The sequence below is a fragment of the Rousettus aegyptiacus genome, unplaced genomic scaffold, assembly GCF_014176215.1.
Source record: "Rousettus aegyptiacus isolate mRouAeg1 unplaced genomic scaffold, mRouAeg1.p scaffold_m13_p_14, whole genome shotgun sequence".
NCBI lineage: Eukaryota > Metazoa > Chordata > Mammalia > Chiroptera > Pteropodidae > Rousettus > Rousettus aegyptiacus.
This window is the reverse complement of record NW_023416289.1, coordinates 13571814-13589552: the sequence shown is the minus strand read 5'-3', so window position 1 is coordinate 13589552 and position 17739 is coordinate 13571814. Positions and strand designations below refer to the sequence as shown.

Here is a 17739-nt window from a genome sequence, read left to right as displayed (position 1 = left end):
CAAGATGTAACCATTTTTGTCTGTCTTCTTTCTCTTAGCACAATGTTTTTCGGGTCCATCCAGGTTGCAGCATCAATATTTTGCTCCTTTTTATGGCTGAATAATATTCCATTGTATGTATGCACCATAATTTGCTTCCCTTTTCTTCCATTGGTGGACATTTGGTCATTTCTACCTTTGGGTATTATGAATAACGTTGCTATAAAGATTTGTGTACAATTTTCTGTGAAGACGTACATTTTCATTCTCTTGGGTATATACCTAAAGGTAGAATTGTTGGATCCTATGGTAATTCTGTGTTTAACTTTTTGAGGCATTGCCAAACTGTTTTCCATAGCGGCTGCACCATTTTACTTTGCTACCACTAATGTATGAGGGTTGCTATTTCTCTGTATCCTCACTGCTTGTGATTTTCTCTCTCTCTCTCTCTCTCTCTCTCTCTCTCTCTCTCTCTCTCTGTGTGTGTGTGTGCGTGTGTGTGTGTGTGAATTAACACCATCCTAGTGGGTCTGAAGTGGTATCTCTTAATTTGCATTTCCTTGAGGACCAGTGATGGTGAACATCACTCCATGTGCTGGTTGGCAATTTATATATCTTCTTTGGAGAAATGTCCTTTGCTTATTTTTAAATTGGGTTGTTTGACTTTTTGTTGTTAAGCTATAAGAGTTCTTTATATATTCTGGACACTAAACCCTTATTAGATATATTATTGGTAAATACTTCTCTTGTTCTCTGGGTTGTCTTCACTTTCTTATTTATTTATTTATTTATTCATTCATTCATTCATTTATTTTTGATTTTTTATGCCTACAGCACTTGGTTTTCCTAGGCGGTCTCCTATCCAAGTACTAACCAGACCTGACCCTGCTTAACTTCTGAGATCAGATGGGATCAGCCTTGTTCAGGGCAGCATGGCTGTAGACATCGTCTTCACTTTCTTGATAGTACCTTTTTCTGCACCAAAGTTTTTCATTTTTATGAAGTCAGTTTCATCTAGTTTTCTTTCGATGCCTGTGCGTTTAGTATCAAGTCTAAGAATCTCATTGCTAAATCCGAAGTCATGAAGGTATACACCACGTTTTTTTCAAAAGTGTTTTATAGTTTTAGCTTTTGGATTTAGGTCATTGGTCCATTTCGAGTTAATTTTTATATATAGTGTGAAGTGGGATTCAACTTCATTTCTTTTGTATGCGGTTCTTCAATTGTTCCAGAACCCTTGTCAAAAATCAGTTGGCCATAGATGTTTTGGATTTATTTCTGGACTCAGTTCTGTTCCATTATTCTGTACGTCTGTCCTTATGCCAGTATCACATTGTTTTGATTATTGTTGCTTTGAAGTAAGTTTTGAATTGTGGAGTGTGCGTTGTCCTGCTGTGTTGTTGTTTTAGAAGTTATTTTGGCTATTCTGGGCCCCTTTCAGTTTTATACAAATTCGAGGATTGGTCTTTCCATTTCTGCAGAAAAGTATTGAAATTTTAGTAGAGATTGCATCGACTCTGTAGATTGCTTTGTGGAGTATTGCAATTTTCACAGTATTGACTTTTAATCCATGAACAAGGGAACTCTTACCATTTATTTAGGTCTTCTTTAATATCTTTTGGCAATATTTTATAGTTTTTAGTGTACAGTTTTTTTTTTTTAACCTCAGTTAAATTTATTCCTAAGTATTGTATTTTTTTGGAACCTATTGCAAATAGAATTGTTTATGTAATTTCCTTTTTGGTTTGTAGAAGCACACTTAGTTTTATGTGTTGATCTTCTACCCTACAACTTTCCTGAATTCATTTATCAGCTCTTATTGTGTTTTGTGTATTCTATGAGATTTTTCATATGTAGAATCATGTATCTGCAAATAGAACAGTTTTACTTCTTCCTTAACAATTTGGATGCCTTCTATTTATTCTTATTGCCTAATTGCTCTGGCTAGGACTTTCCAGTAGTGTCGAATAGCAGTGGTGAAAGTGGGCATCTTTGTCTTGTTCCTGATCTTAGGGAGAAAGCTTTCAGTTTTTCACCAGTAAGTGTGATGTTCGCTGTGGGTTTTTCATAAGTGCCCTTAATCATTTTAAGGAAGTTCCTCTTTTATTCCTAGTTTGCTGAAGGATTTTTTTTTTTTCAATCATGAAAGAGTGTTGAGTTCTGTCAAATACTTTCTCTTTGTCAATTCAGATGATCATGTGTGGATTTTTTTTCCCTTCATTTTAGTAATTAATTTTTATTTGTTGAGCCACCCTTCATTTCTGGGATAAATTCCATTTGGCCCTTTTAATGTGCCGTTAGATTTGGTTTCCTGGTATTTTGCTGAGGATTTTTGTGTCTCTGTTCATAAGAGATATTGGTCTATAGTTTTCTTGTGGAATCTTTGTCTTGCTTTGATATCAGGGTAATATGGGCGCAATAGAATGTGTTAGGAAGTGTTCTTTACTCTTTTATTTTTTGGAAAAGTTTGAGAAAGATTGTTGTTTATTCTTCTCTAAGCGTGAAGATTTCACTCATGAAACCAACCTTTTCTGGACTTATTTTGTTGGGAGATTTTTTGGCTACTGATTTAATCTCTTTACTTGGTATAGGTCTCTTGAGATTTTCTGTTTCTTGAGTTAGTTTTGGTAATTTGTGTTTTTTCTAAGCATGTGCCGTTTCTTGTAGATTGTCTAATTTAGTGGTGTACAGTTTATAGTGTTATTATCACAGTATTCTCATAACATTTTTTTCTCCCAGTATCAGTTAAATGTCCTAATAGAGTCCACTTCTTTGAAGATATTCTTGCTTGAAGTTGTTCATGAAGACTATTCTTTGGCTAATTTTTTACTCACTTAAACTCTGCATTAACTCTTCAAATAAATAATAATTGAGCAGAAGAGTAACATCTAGTTACACATCAGGAGCGAAGGAAAACCACTTGAAATCATTTGTCTTATTTTGTAATTGCTTATTGATGTTGTTACCAGTGTCCTCAATTTTTCAACCACCCATTCTTGCTGAAAGGCTAAGCCTTATACAAGTTTATTTTCTCTGAACAAGTTTCTTCAGTTGCTGCAATCAAATACAATTTAAATAAATCATCATTAGTAAATGACTTTCTTTGCTTTTCTAACAAATGAGCCATTCAGAAACTTTCTGTGGTAGCAACCTCATTTTTATTTACTTCTTTTTGTGAAGAAATTCTATTGTGATGAGGTATTTTGCTTTTTCTAATTTTTTCTGTGAGTTGGGAGTATTGTGATGAATGCTTACTGTGGTAATGCTGATCTATAAAGTATTCTTATACCATAGCCATGCCATTGCATAATAAACATAATACTTTGGCATCTAATTTTATAACAAAATAAACCACACTGTACTGTGCCGTGAAAACATGACATTCATTTGGAAGTCCACTTTTCTCTTTCCTGTTTTGAATGAGAGGTGTATACATTGGTAAATTTAAAAATGTTGCAATACATTGATACGCAGTGTGTTTGGAATGCTGTCAAGTTAGAACTGTGTCACTACAATTTTTTAGTGCACCAAGTAGTAGTGGGAAATCATATCTGTCATAGCTACTCAGCTACACTCGTATGAAAGTAACCGTAAACCATAAATAAGTGAATATGGCTGTGTTCCAATAAAACTTTATTAGTGGACACCAGAATTTGAACTTCTCATCATTTTGTGTCATGGAACAGTATTATTTTGATCTTTCTTCAACTGTTTGAAACCATTCTTAGCTGTGCAAAACAGATGGTAGGTCAGGTTTGGCCCATGGGCTGTATTTTGCTGGCCAGTGGGCCGTGTTTTGCCAACCCCTACTTTATAGTGTACTAAAGACATTCCTAGGCAACCTGTGTTGCTCAGGTTACTGCGTGCTTGCGTGGGGCCCCCTGGTGGCTGAAGGAACACAGACAAATAAGTCTTCAGATGGTCAGATTTCTTAAGCACCCCCAGTTTGAGAAGTCCAAAATTGGAAATCTGGTCTTAGAACTATTTGTCATATTGAGATTATAGTAGCCACTGATACCATATCCAGAACTTGAGTTTTGGTGACACTTGGGAAAAAGATAAAGCAGCACTCCCTCAGGTTTTGTATTCAGATCTTGAAATGCTTAAAGACATTATTCTGATATAGAATGTTTGCTTCATCTACAGTTTATTTGGGGGGAAGGGTATGGATTTCAGGATCAGTCAAACACTGAAATAGCATTGGAACAATAATTACATTGGAATGAAACTATAGTCTTTCAAGGGTGACTTTCCTCCCCCCCTTTTTTTCTCATAGGGTTGAGTTGAGGTTTAATAAGTTAATAATTTTGCTACTCTATTAAGTACATTCTTACATAAAACTGTATTTTTATTTTTTAAATACGAATGTATGGTGGTGAAGAATTCTGTGATTGCTAGTACAGTTGGGTGCTGCTGTCCTCCTTTGACCTAAGGTGCCAGAATTTTGTTTTTGTTTTTTAAATTGTGATAAATTATATATAACCTAAAATTTATCATCTTAACCATTTTTAAGTGTAACTCATTGTTGTGCAACTGTGGGGGTAAGTTGTTTTAATCTACCATTTTAAATTCTTATTTTGTGAGTGGGATCTAAGAAATAAAATCATTTGCTCTGGCCAATCTGACATTTGCTATTGTATTTATGAAATAATGAACATGGAATAAATTTATAATATTTTAAAAGGAAAAATTTGATTTGTAAAGAGGCAATACAGTTAGATGGAAATCTTAAAGAACAAGGTATTCTAAGATACTATGCCCTTTGGACTGTTTGCCTCTTTTTTCCTGTTTCTTCCCTTTTCTTTGTAACCATCCTGTCTCCATTCTGATTTCCTGTTTCTAATCTGTGGACTTGATGAAAATGTAATATAATGGGACCAAAAATTGTGTATAAAGGGTCTGAATGAGGGTCTAATGAAAATTCCTCTGAGTTAAGCATATGAACTTTTATGCTGTGCATGTTGGATTGTTCAGAGACCTATTTTACTTCTACCTGCTCAACCACCTTGTGATTAGGTGACTTGTCAGCTAAGTTGTAGGAAGTTCTTGGCTATTGCCCTTTACCATTCAGACTGACAGCATTACCAAAAAAATATGTGGTTCAAAAATTCCAATTAAGGATTTTGTTGACATCACGTAGGGATTAATATGAATTCTGTAAGAGAAAATAATTCTAAAAACTTTAACAAGTATTTCACTACAGATCTAATAACATCGGGAACTTTCTAGGTACTAGATACAGAGTTGAAGTTCTTCTCAAATATAATAGAGATCCTGTCATTCCCTTTTGAAACTTTTTGATGGTGTCCACTGCCATAGAATAAAATTCAAACTCATTACCATGATTCTTTTAGGTTTTGTTTCTTTCATTTTACTCCTTAGGTTGTTAGCTCTAGCTACATATTGAGCCTTTCACTTCCTTGGAGAAGCCAGGGTCTTATCTGACTCAGTGTTTGCTCATACTATCCCCCTGTGTTGGAGCTATCACCTTATCTACCCTTGCCTCCCATCCCACCCCCTTTCTTTGATTGCTGGTTCCTAACCATCTTTTAGGTTTTAACTTATATGCTACCTTTTCAAAAACGCAATTTTACACCCTTTGTAAAATAGGTTCTTTCGTTAGTCTCTTTTCTACCACTTAGTAGTACTTATAATTTTTAATTTTTTTGTTATGCTTCATGAGGGCAAGGATTTATTTACTGTTTATATGTTTAGCATCTAGTACAGTTCCAGAAAATAGTATTTGTGTTGTAAACAATTGTTGAGTGAATGAGCACTTTCTTCATTTTGTTTCTTTTTTTGGTTCTTCCATTTCACTGACTGCCCCTTCTCCTTCTTACTCATTTGTCTCCCTGATCCCTAAAATTTGGAATCTGCTATTCCTCAGTTGCCTGCTTTCTTCTCTTTCTACATCCACTCCCTAGTCATCTCTTCTGGTCTTATGGCTTAAAACATTCTCTATACATGAATGACTCCCAAATTTACATATCTTGCCTGAGACTTTATATACAACTATCTCCTTGATACCATCTCCACTTGGGAAGCTTATTAGCATCTCACATTTAATATGTTCCAAGTAGAATTTTTGATTTCATGTCTTCGAAATCTCTCTTACTTTCTTCTTCATTTCAGTAGTTAGAAATACTGTTCTTATAATAGTTCAGGCCCAAAACTTTGCAGTTATCCTTAACTCTTCCCTTTCTCACATTCAATCTATCGGTGAGTTGTCAGCTCTGCCTTAAGAAAAAATTCACTTACTGCTTCTCCCCTTTTACAAACCACCACCACCCAGGTCCTATGCGCCATTATTTTGTACCTGGATTATTACAATAGTCTTTTAAATATATATCAGATTATATATATCAGATTATGACACTCCTTTGCTAAGAACCCTCCAGTGAGCTCTCACCTCATAATATAAAAGTCATTCTACTGGTCTGTGAGGTCTTACTTGACTATTCATTATTCCCTCTGCCCCAGCCCTTATTATTCTAACCCTTCAGTCTTGTTCCTACTGGTCTTTTTGCTTTTTCTTATACACTCCAGAACATTCCATCTTCAGGCCTTTGCGCTCACTGTTTCCTCTACCTGCAGTGTTCTTCCCCCAGATTCTGTATAGCTTAGTTCCTCATATCCTTTTGGCATCTCCTCAAATATTGGAGAAAGAACCCTTTCCAGACCTTCCTATCCTCTTGTCCTCTCTATTCTTCTTATTCTCTTTTATTTTTCCTTATAGCAAATATCACCACCTGACATATGTTACTAGAATATAAGTTCTGTGGAAATGGGGACTTTGTTTTGTTTTGTGTACTCTTGAGTTTTTAGTGTCTAGAACATGCCTGCTACATAGTGGCTACTTAAAAAATATTTGTCAAACGAATGATTATATTACTCCTGGTTTAGGACAAAATATACATAAATGGTTGAAAAGTGAGCAGCACAAAATTAGCACCCTCAAAATGGCAAAACAGGAATATAGAAAGAAACTGATTGTTTCATGACCTTGTTGAACTGATGAAATAACCTATTGTTATATTGGATAAGTACTTCCCCTTTTTCAGCTACTTGGAGTTTTCTGAAACATCATATTTCATACAGAACCATTTTATTTCTAAATTAGGCTAAATTTAGAAATAACATTCTGGAGAAACTGAGGTAAACTGATAGTCATGTCCCTCCAATGTTACAAATTACAACAGGTCTTCTGAAACACATCTCTTATTATAGTAGGAGCTCTAAAAATGTGTGTACCTTATGATTTAGTAACCCCACCCTTAGGAATTTGTCCTTGAAGGCTAATTCAAAAGAAGACAAAAAGCTACGCCTATCGAGATGGTCAATACCACATTATTTATAAAAGTAAAAGGTAGGAAATAACTATGATAATTTACTTGACATTTTACACGGCTTTGAAAATTGTTTAGAAACTTTTTATAAAGCTCAATAAAATATGAAAAACATTGAAAGACAATGTTGTATGTTATACAGGCAAAACAAATCCATGCTGTTAAAAGTCACTGTAGTGCTGTTCTTGGTGGAGAGGCAATGACTTGGGATTCTGAGAGCCAAAGAGGGTCTTCTGGAATGTTCATGTTCCTTTTTTTTTTCTTTTTAAAATGCCGTAACAGGGTATGTCTGTTTGTGAAAATTTATCAAACCATGTACTTATGATACATGCACCTTTATGTGTGTATCTTACACTTCAATAAAAGTTTAGGGAAAAAAAATAATAATGTTAAGATCACAGGTATATAAAATATATACTCATGTAGACCATGACATATACGAAAACATTAACTGTTAGGTGATAGCATTTGTTTATAGTTTTCTTTATAATGATTTTCATATAGTCAGATAAACAATTTTTTAATTAAAATCATTTTGATTGTGATCAAATATACATGATATTATGTTAGCTATATAACAGCTTTATTGAGATATAATTCACATACCATACAGTTCATCCATTTAAACTGTACAAATTCAGTGGTTATTAGTATATTCATAGAATAGTGCAAAGCATTACCATAATCAATTTAGAATATTTTTATCACCCCAAAAAGGAACCCAGTAACCTTTGACAATCACTACTAATTTTCTCAAAACCTCTTCTTTTTGTTTATTTTTAAAATAGATTTTTCCTGTAGCTTTTTAGTCAATTTAGTCAAATGTGGGTTTTCTACTTTGGAGGTCTGACTTCCTGTTTCTCTTGATTCAGTAAGTGGAATAAGAGTGGATTGAGTGATATACTTAAAAAGGTATTTCAATTTATTAGGAAATAGTTCAGAATTAAAAAAAAAAGTATAATATAACATACTCATCTCAAATTTTAAAATGGGAAAGATAAAATAGTTGACATGTATCAAGCTCTTGCTGTCAGTCATTGTGTTAGGTTTCTTATCTTAAAAATAGCCCTGTGTGTTTCAGATGATGCTCTATGACTCACCTCCTGCCAGTATTATAGAAGAAACCGCCTCAGAAAACTGAGGTTTTAGCAGGTTAAGTAACTTGTCCAAGTTTACACAGCTATGGAAAAGCAGAGCCAAGGTTTAAACCTACAGGATTTTGTTTTGTTCTTATAATACATGTACAAACTCTTTACCGAATACGTTTACTAACCACAGAACTTCTTAAAAGTTCCAAAATCTAGGACTTATGGAAATAGTTTAATTATAAGATGCTGATTAATGACAGCAACACCAGTTATCTAAAGATGTGTATTATTTTCTTGGATATGAATGTAATGAAACAATGTGATCTCCTTGAGTATTTTTAAGAAGAGACTAAAGGTTTGTGCTTCTCTCTGTTATATCTGTGAATAATTTTGTCTTTGGTTTCCTAAAGATGATCTCTTTGGAAAAAGTGAAGGTGTTCAACCAGCACCTTGTACTAGGGCTTAGTACTTCTGCCTCTGTGAAAATAGATAATAATCACTTTTTCCTAAAAGTGAAGTTGCAAAATACCGTTATTACTGCATGCACTCTCAGTAGGTAATTTGGCAGGACTTGTTTAGTGTTAAATACTCCAGTAAGGGGTATTTTAAAAGTTCTGTCCTTATGAGGATTACTTTAACAATTAGTCATAAGTTACAGCCCTGATGAATTATTTTCTGGTTGAGGTAAATGATCTAGTAACATCACAGGACTTTCATAACCTATTAATCATAAAAATGTCCTTAACGAAAGGAAAGGTTCTGAATTTTACTGTAGGGTAAGTAAAGCCTTGGAGAGATTAAACAAAAAATTGACTAAGAGCTCACAGTCAATGGCAGGAGTAAATGAAAGTCTAGGTCTCCTGAGTTGAGGCTATAATCTTTTTCATCAATAAATTTAACATATATACTTACAACTAACAACCTTTCAAAGATTCTTTTTTTTCTTTGCTTTGTTTTAACCTACAGACCCCAGATGAGGCTGAATTTGTACGATTATATCATTCTATAATTCTGTGACTGGTTTTTAGAATTATGGATATGATTATTTCTTTTATAAAAGCACTTATTGTTTTCAGATCATGTTTTTCTATTCTCATTTTAGAAAATGTGGAAATAAAAAGAAAAAAATTACATAATTACATATATCTGCAGAAATAACTAGACACATTTTGTAAAAAAAACACACCACTCTTTAGTGGAGCTAATGATTTACCTTTTATGTCCCACTTTTTTTCTCTCAAAATTATTATTTACTTTTTTATCCAGTAATTTATACATTTGATTTTCTAATTTCTTGTTTTGTTGATTTTTTGCTCCCTCCACTCAGATCTTGAGCCAGATGATCGTGCGTCTATTTACATCTTTAATGTAGACCCACCTCCATCTACTTTAAACTCACCACTTTGCTTACCACATCATGGATTACCGTCTCACTCTTCTGTTTTGTCACCATCGGTTCAGCACCAAGGTCACAAAAACTATGAAGGAACTTGCGAGATTCCAGAATCTAAATATGGCCCGTTAGGTGGTCCCAAACCCTTTGAGTGCCCAAGTATTCAAATTACATCCATCTCTCCTAACTGTCATCAAGAAATAGATGCTCATGAAGATGACCTACACATAAATGACCCAGAAAGGGAATATTTGGAAAGACCTTCTAGAGATCATCTCTATCTTCCTCTTGAGCCATCTTACCGGGAGTCTTCCCTTAGTCCTAGTCCTGCCAGCAGCATCTCTTCTAGGAGCTGGTTCTCAGATGCATCTTCTTGTGAATCTCTTTCACATATTTATGATGATGTGGATTCAGAGTTGAATGAAGCTGCTGCACGATTTACTCTTGGATCCCCTCTGACTTCTCCTGGTGGCTCTCCAGGGGGCTGTCCTGGAGAAGAGTCCTGGCATCAACAGTATGGACTTGGACACTCCTTGTCACCCAGGCAGTCTCCTTGCCACTCTCCTAGATCTAGTGTCACTGATGAAAATTGGCTGAGCCCCAGGCCAGCCTCGGGACCCTCATCAAGGCCTACTTCCCCCTGTGGGAAACGGCGACACTCTAGTGCTGAGGTTTGTTATGCTGGGTCCCTTTCACCCCATCACTCACCTGTTCCTTCTCCTGGTCACTCCCCCAGGGGAAGTGTAACAGAAGATACCTGGCTTAATGCTTCTGTCCAGGGTGGATCAGGTCTTGGCCCTGCACTTTTTCCATTTCAGTACTATGTAGAGACTGATATCCCTCTGAAAACAAGGAAGACTTCTGAAGATCAAGCTACTGTACTACCAGGAAAATTAGAGCTCTGTTCAGATGATCAAGGGAGTTTATCGCCATCCCGGGAAACTTCAATAGATGATGGCCTTGGATCTCAGTATCCTTTAAAGAAAGACTCATCTGGTGACCAATTTCTTTCAGTTCCTTCACCCTTTACCTGGAGCAAACCCAAGCCTGGCCACACCCCTATATTTCGGTGAGTTGATGAAATGGCTGCTGGTCATTTTTCATGCCTATGGGTTATTGGTGGCATATAACTACATTATCTGTATAAAATGGTTTGACCATTTTCCTCTTCCATTATGTTTTTTTTTCAGTGTCTTCCAGACATATAACTTAAAGTCTACATTTATTTTTCTTTGAGTCTTAAAAATATCTTTAGATAGACTAAAGTTATAATTTTAAAAGTGTATAGGTAATGTATTGTAGATAATAACAAATTACATTTAAGAAGGCATTTTCTTATCTAAAAAAGCTTCTTGTAAAAGATGGATTATAGTATGAATTAAATTAATAAGACTAATTGGGAGTAGGCTTTATATTTTTAAGAGTTCAATATACAAATGAAATTTACCTTTCATATTTGTGGCAAGTGTTTTTTTATGTAATTTTTTGTCTTGTCTTTATAAGTTTGTGATTTTTTATTGTTGTAGAGAAATTTTTTAATTTTATGTATTCAAATTTGTCTTTTCCTTTATGGCTTTTGGGTTTTGTGTTATATTTGAAATCCTTATTCCACTCTAAAATAAAAGATACATAAAAATTAACTTTAATTGTTTCTAATAAATTTTTTATGCATTTTTATAATGTGTGTATGTAACATCATATATAGTATTTATATTTATATAAAATTATTTATACCATATATCATATTTGTATTTATAAAATATATATATATTTGAATCTTGAGTCCAGCTAAGGATTGAAGTGAAGAATAGTGTAATGACTTACTTCATTTTCCAAACTGCTTATGAGTCACAACAATACCATTTATAGAATCAACCTAGTCTATAATTGATAAGAAATTTTATCATGTATTAAGTCCCCACATGGAGTTGGGTCTGTTTACTTTTTTAAAATGCTATTTAATTGGTGTGAATGTTTATTTATGGATCCAAATCTTTAGAAAAATATAATGTGGAATTATGGTATTGAAGATACCCTTGAGCCCATCACTCTGCTTCTGAAAATTATCTTAATCTTTTTAGGAATTCGATTAAGTCTGCAGAACAAGTGCAGAGACTAGTTGAGAGTTAATGAAGTTGAGTGTTGCAGACAAATAGAAATTAATACTATTAAGCTTCTCAGTAGCTAGTAAAGCTAGGCTGAGGACATTCAAGGAATCACTGAAGAACTTTAGAAATTTATAGTGGGAATGATAGCATTTCAAAAGGTAGAAGAGACCTTATAAGTCTCATTTCACCAATTACTAAGAAGATGCTACTTTTTAATACAAATCATTCTAGATTTGGTTCTATTAATATTTGACCTATAGACATATGAGTTGTTTATTTTCTAATTCCATATTTTCAATGTTAATATGTCTAAATGAACCTGTATGTAACCCTTTAAGCTGTTTAAATTATCTTAACGATCACTTGACATTTGTATCTAGAAATGACATTTAGATATGCTGCAGTAATAGGCCTTATAATTTTTAAACCAAATATGTACTGAAATTAAATTTTTACCTCAAATTGCAATATATTGCTAACTGTAAGCATTATAGAGAGACAGGGAAAAGAACAACAGGGAGGAAGAGAGGGAAAGGAGCAGTATGTACAATGGATGGACTTCTATAGCCTCATACAAGGGAGGGAGCTGTATATATTGAGACACAGGGGCATTTGGATCCTTAGAGAAATACTGATGTACATATACAGAGATGTGCATCTTTGCTTTAAGAAATCAATTATTTCTGTAATTATGTACACATAGTTAAGAAATAGTTACAGTTTTACAGATGTTAGAATTTATCCTTTCTTAAAAACACATGACACTGAAAAGTCGATAAAATCGATTTATTCTTCCAAGTTAAAGAATTATTCCTTTAAGCACCCACCACATACAATGTTATAGCTTATTAAGAAGTTTTATTTTGGAGTACTGTGTGTCCAAGATCACAAGAAGAAGTGTTGGTTCTGGCAAAGAAGTGATTCGAATCATTGCTTGGCAATAATAGCATGGTGAAATGCATTCTTGTGTGTTTTGTTTATAGCACATCTTCATTACCTCCACTAGACTGGCCTTTACCAACTCATTTTGGACAATGTGAACTGAAAATAGAAGTGCAACCTAAAACTCATCATCGGGCCCATTATGAAACTGAGGGTAGCCGAGGAGCAGTAAAAGCATCTACTGGGGGACACCCCATTGTGAAGGTATGAGATTTTGGGGATGTGTTTCGCAGATACCATACATCTATTAATGATGGAGTCTGTTCAGTTAGGTAGGTACTACTGAACCCAGGGAGAGAGCATATAAAACTAGAAAGCCTCTATTGAGGTTTTGTGCTTGTTGATATGACAGCGCTTCCACTTTGGAATTTTTTTTGCTAGGCTAAAAGATATTCTTCCTGGACTGTCCAGCTGGGAAAATTCTGAGGAAAGATAATAGTGGTCAAACAGTTGTTTTCTGATTTTTAAAAAATGGTTGTATTACGTTTATAAATATAATACATGCTTATTTAAACTCCAGGTAATACAGAAAAGTAGAAAGAATAAAGCAATAAATTGCTCCAAATTTAAACCACTCAGAAACAAACAGTTGTTAACATTTGATTAACATTCTAAATAATTCTTTATGTGTCTGTTTAGTAGAAGACTGGATAGATAGCTAGAAAAAATGAATGAATTTTTAAAGATATGATTATACTAAACATCTTTGTCGTTAAAATATTTTTATTTGAATTTATTAGAAGAAAAAACTAAAGTGAAATTGTAAAAGTTATATAACATTTGAATGTATGAAATATATTTAATGTTTCAAGTCATAGTTGAATATTAACTTTAATTTTACCTGAATGAAACATTTAAAAAATGAAACAAAAGTAGAACTAAGAACTATTGAATCTTAGATAATTGTTTTTTACTCTTAGAGATCTTAAAAGATCAAAAGGTCACATAAATTATTAAGAGATTGAATTATTGTTTTAGATTTAGATGGTGTGAAATGACTTTTTGCTTTGAAAAATGAAGTGATTGTGTTTCTTAAACTTCTTCCCCGCTTTACCTTCTGAATTTTGTTGCTTAAATTATTTTTTCTTTCAGCTCTACAGCCATCCCCCCTTTGTTTAGCCTTAGTCCCATATCTAGTTGGAGTCAAAGATTAATACTAATTATTTTTTATTTATTTCATTAATTGTTTTTGTTTATTTTTTGTTTATTTGTTTAAGGAGGGCTTTGGATTCTATATTCTTTGGATTCTTTCATATTTGAGAATGTTTGTTGTCGTTATATATTCAAACAGAATGTTTATATAATCTTGAGTCACCTATTTGGTTTCCTCTCAGAACCTGTCTTATGGCATTGTGTATTGTAGTGGAGAAATTAATTATATCTGAAGTGAATTTTAACAAATAGAATTTATGAACTGTCATTTTCTATACCATCCATGATTTATGATTTATCACTATTATCTAAGCATAGTTCCTGACAAACAAAGCTTTACATTTTAGGTGGGTTTTTTAATGATTGATAGCAAAAATGTAAGTTATAGAAAAAGAGATCAGAAATGGGATGGGGAATGGGTTGGATGGGTGAGTTGGATAAAGGTGGTCAAAACATACAAACCACCATAAGATAAGTACTGAACATTTATTGTACAACATGATGACTATTTCGCGCTGCTATATGGTATATTTGAAAGTTGCTAACAGCAGATCCTAAAAGTTCTCATCACAAAGAAAATAACACACACACACTTGCACACGCTTGCGCGTGCGCATGCTCTCTTTCTCTCTCTCTCTCTCTCTCTAACCATGAGTCGATGGGTGTTACCTAACTTAATTATGGTAATTAATTTGCAATATATGTAAATCAAGTTATTATGCTCTATACCTTATGCTTTAAACTTATGCAGTGCTATTTATTGAATTATATCTCAATAGAATTAATAAAAAAAAGAAATGTCAAAAAAAAGGAAAAAGAAATGTTAGGAAAACTCAACATAGGAATTCTGCCATTTGTTATGAGTCATATTTTGCTCTAAATGAGAACTTATTTCAATTTAATTAAGAAGAAAGAATATTTGCTTCATTTCCTGTGTCTTTGACTTTTCTTACCAGGAGAGATTATTATTTACAAATTATTAAATGAACATAATTCTTTTGGGAGTCCAAGTAATTTGTTTGCACAGTATTTCTTTAATTAAAAACGGATTCCTGTTTAAGAGGAGACTAACAGTTTTGATACCATCAGTGTTTTATATTCTCCTTGTGAATGACTTATTTTTTTCTAATTTGTTGCTTGAAGAAATATCAGTGTACCTGAAATTGATTTAACAAGATTATGTTTGGATGTCGATGGTTCCTGACAGTCTTCTTCAGTACCTATGATGCTCCCTTTCAGTTGATTCTTCCTTTGTGTGAGAAAATTTTTCTGTATTATATATCGATACACATTTCCTGTTGCATTTGTTTTGCCTTTTACTTTAAGATGTTCTCAATATACTTATACATTGAGAGCTAATAAGTTTCTGATGTACGGTTCCTGAAATTATGAAAGAACTCAAACTGTGAAGCTGTTGAAAAATACCACGTACCTATTATGGTTCCCCCAAACATTTAACATTCAAGACAGTCTGTTACTGAATCTGGGGATTCAGTGGAGAAAAAAAATCAAACATGTTTTCTACTCCTGTGAAATTTATAGTTTAGTGAGACTTGCAAATGAGATAATAAAGTATAATAAAAGTTTAATGGAGGAAATTTAGATCTCTATGAGCCCAAATAGGGACCTGAAACTCAAGACGGGTTGAATCAAGCACCGCTTATGAGGAAAGTTCCGAACTAATTAATAAACATTAGCCAGGGAAAAGGTGGATACTAAGGAAGGAAAAGTATTACTTAGTGGGAAGAGTTTAGAGCTGCACCGTCCAATCCAATATCCACTAAGCCACATATAAATTAAAATTATAATGAAAAATTCAGTTCTTTAGCTGTATTAATGATACTTCAAGGCTTGGTAGCCACATGGTTAATGGCACCATTGTCTTATCAACAAATCATGTTGGAGCAATTGAATATCTGTAGGCAAAAAACTAAACCTTAACCTCAGATTTCACATTAGAATTGAGACAACATGGATCATGGATTTTTTTAAAATGCAGATATAGAATATTTTCATCATTGCCGAAAGTTCTGTTGGACATTGCTGGTTTAGAAGCCTATATGACCAAGAGAATATAGCATATTAATGAATTACATATAAGAAATATACAGCAATAGATTTAGATTTAATTTGTCTAAAAAGTATTGGCATTTTAAGAGTTATTTGAAACATTTTATTGTTTTTAAAGTTATTTGAAATTATGCCAGTTTTTAATTTAACATAAATAATGGCAACTGTATTTACATAAAAAGCATGCCATTTAAGGGCCAAGATAAATTCTTTAAGAACTCTTACATTACCTTTTTAACAAAGGGTGCTGGAGCAACTGGACATCTGTAAGCAAAAAATAAACCTCACATCTTATACAAAAATTAATTCAAGATGGTATTAACCAATGTTACCCCAATAAACTTAATTTAAAAAATTAATTCAAGATGGATCATGAATTTAAATGTGAATTGTAAAACCATAAAACTTTTAGAAGGAAACAGAATAAAATCTTCAGGACCCTAAAGCTAGGAGTTCTAGGACATAATACCGGTAAAAAGCACGGCACCCAGAAGAAAAAATTGATAAATGGAACTTCAGAAGATCCTGTCAAAGAGGATGGAAAAAACAAGCTACAGCCAGGGAGAAAACATTCGCAAACCACATATCTGACAAAAACCTTGCATATAGAATATATAAATAACTCAAAACTCAACATTAAAAAAGCAATGAAGTTAGAAAATTGTCTATAGACAAGAACAGACATTTCGCCAGTGAGGAGATAAATGGCCAATAAGCATGTGGAAAGATTTCCCATGTTATTAGCTGTTAAAAAAATAAAAATTAAAATCACAGAGAGATAACACTACATACCAACTAGTACAGTTAAAATAAAAATTAGTGATAAAACTAAGTACTGGTGAGAATGCCAAGAAACTGGATCCTTCATAAACTGCCATTGGGGATGTAAAATGGTATAGCCACTTTGGAAAATAGTTTGTCATGTTCTTAAAAATCTAAACTTGCACTTACCACAAGACCCAGCAATCTCACTCTTGGGCCTTTATCACAGAAAAATAAAAATTTATGTTCACACAATAACCTTTATAGTAATATTCATAGTGGCTACATTTTTCAAAAGTAAAAATTATCAATAACCCAAATAGATGAGTAGTTAAACCAACTCTGTTATATCTGTACAATTAATGCACTATCACTCAGCAATAAAAAGGAACAAGCTATTGATACACAAAGGTTGGGTGGTTCTCTATGGAATTATGCTGAGTGGAAAAAAAGTCAATCTCAAATGGTTACATACTGTATAATTTTATTTATATGTATAACATTCTTACAATGGCAAAACTAGAGATGTAGAGTAGATTAGTGGTTGCCAGGGAACAGGGGGACAGGTCTAAGATTGTGAATAAAGGGGTAGCACGGGAAAGTTCCTTTGTGGTGATGGAATAATTCTGTATCTTGACCATTATAGTGGTTACTTGAGTCTACACATGTGATCAAATTGTGTAAAACTACACACATACTTATTATGTAGTGATTTTTTTTATTAAGCCATAAATATGTCTTATCCCAAAAGTTATGAAATTTTTTAAATGGGGATTGTAATATTTTTTCATCTTTAGAGTTTGTTTTCATCATACACCAAGATCCATTTCCAGATGATGATTTTTTTATATGTGTTATATGCACATTTTCGATTTGAAGCATTTATATTATGGAAATTT

General features: G+C 33.4%; 1 protein-coding gene and 1 pseudogene across 3 annotated transcripts in view; one reads left to right on the top strand and one right to left on the bottom strand.

Moving 5' to 3' along the window:
- NFATC3 (nuclear factor of activated T cells 3) overlaps window positions 1-17739 on the top strand; it is a 92910-nt gene that overhangs the window by 24808 nt on the left and 50363 nt on the right. For all 3 annotated transcript variants that reach the window (XM_016164343.2, XM_016164337.2, XM_016164353.2), the window contains exons 2-3: window positions 9741-10875; window positions 12898-13060. In XM_016164343.2, coding sequence (XP_016019829.2) covers window positions 9741-10875; window positions 12898-13060 — 1298 coding nt within the window. The remainder of the gene's footprint in view (window positions 1-9740; window positions 10876-12897; window positions 13061-17739) is intronic.
- On the bottom strand, window positions 805-923 carry LOC118611599 (annotated as a pseudogene).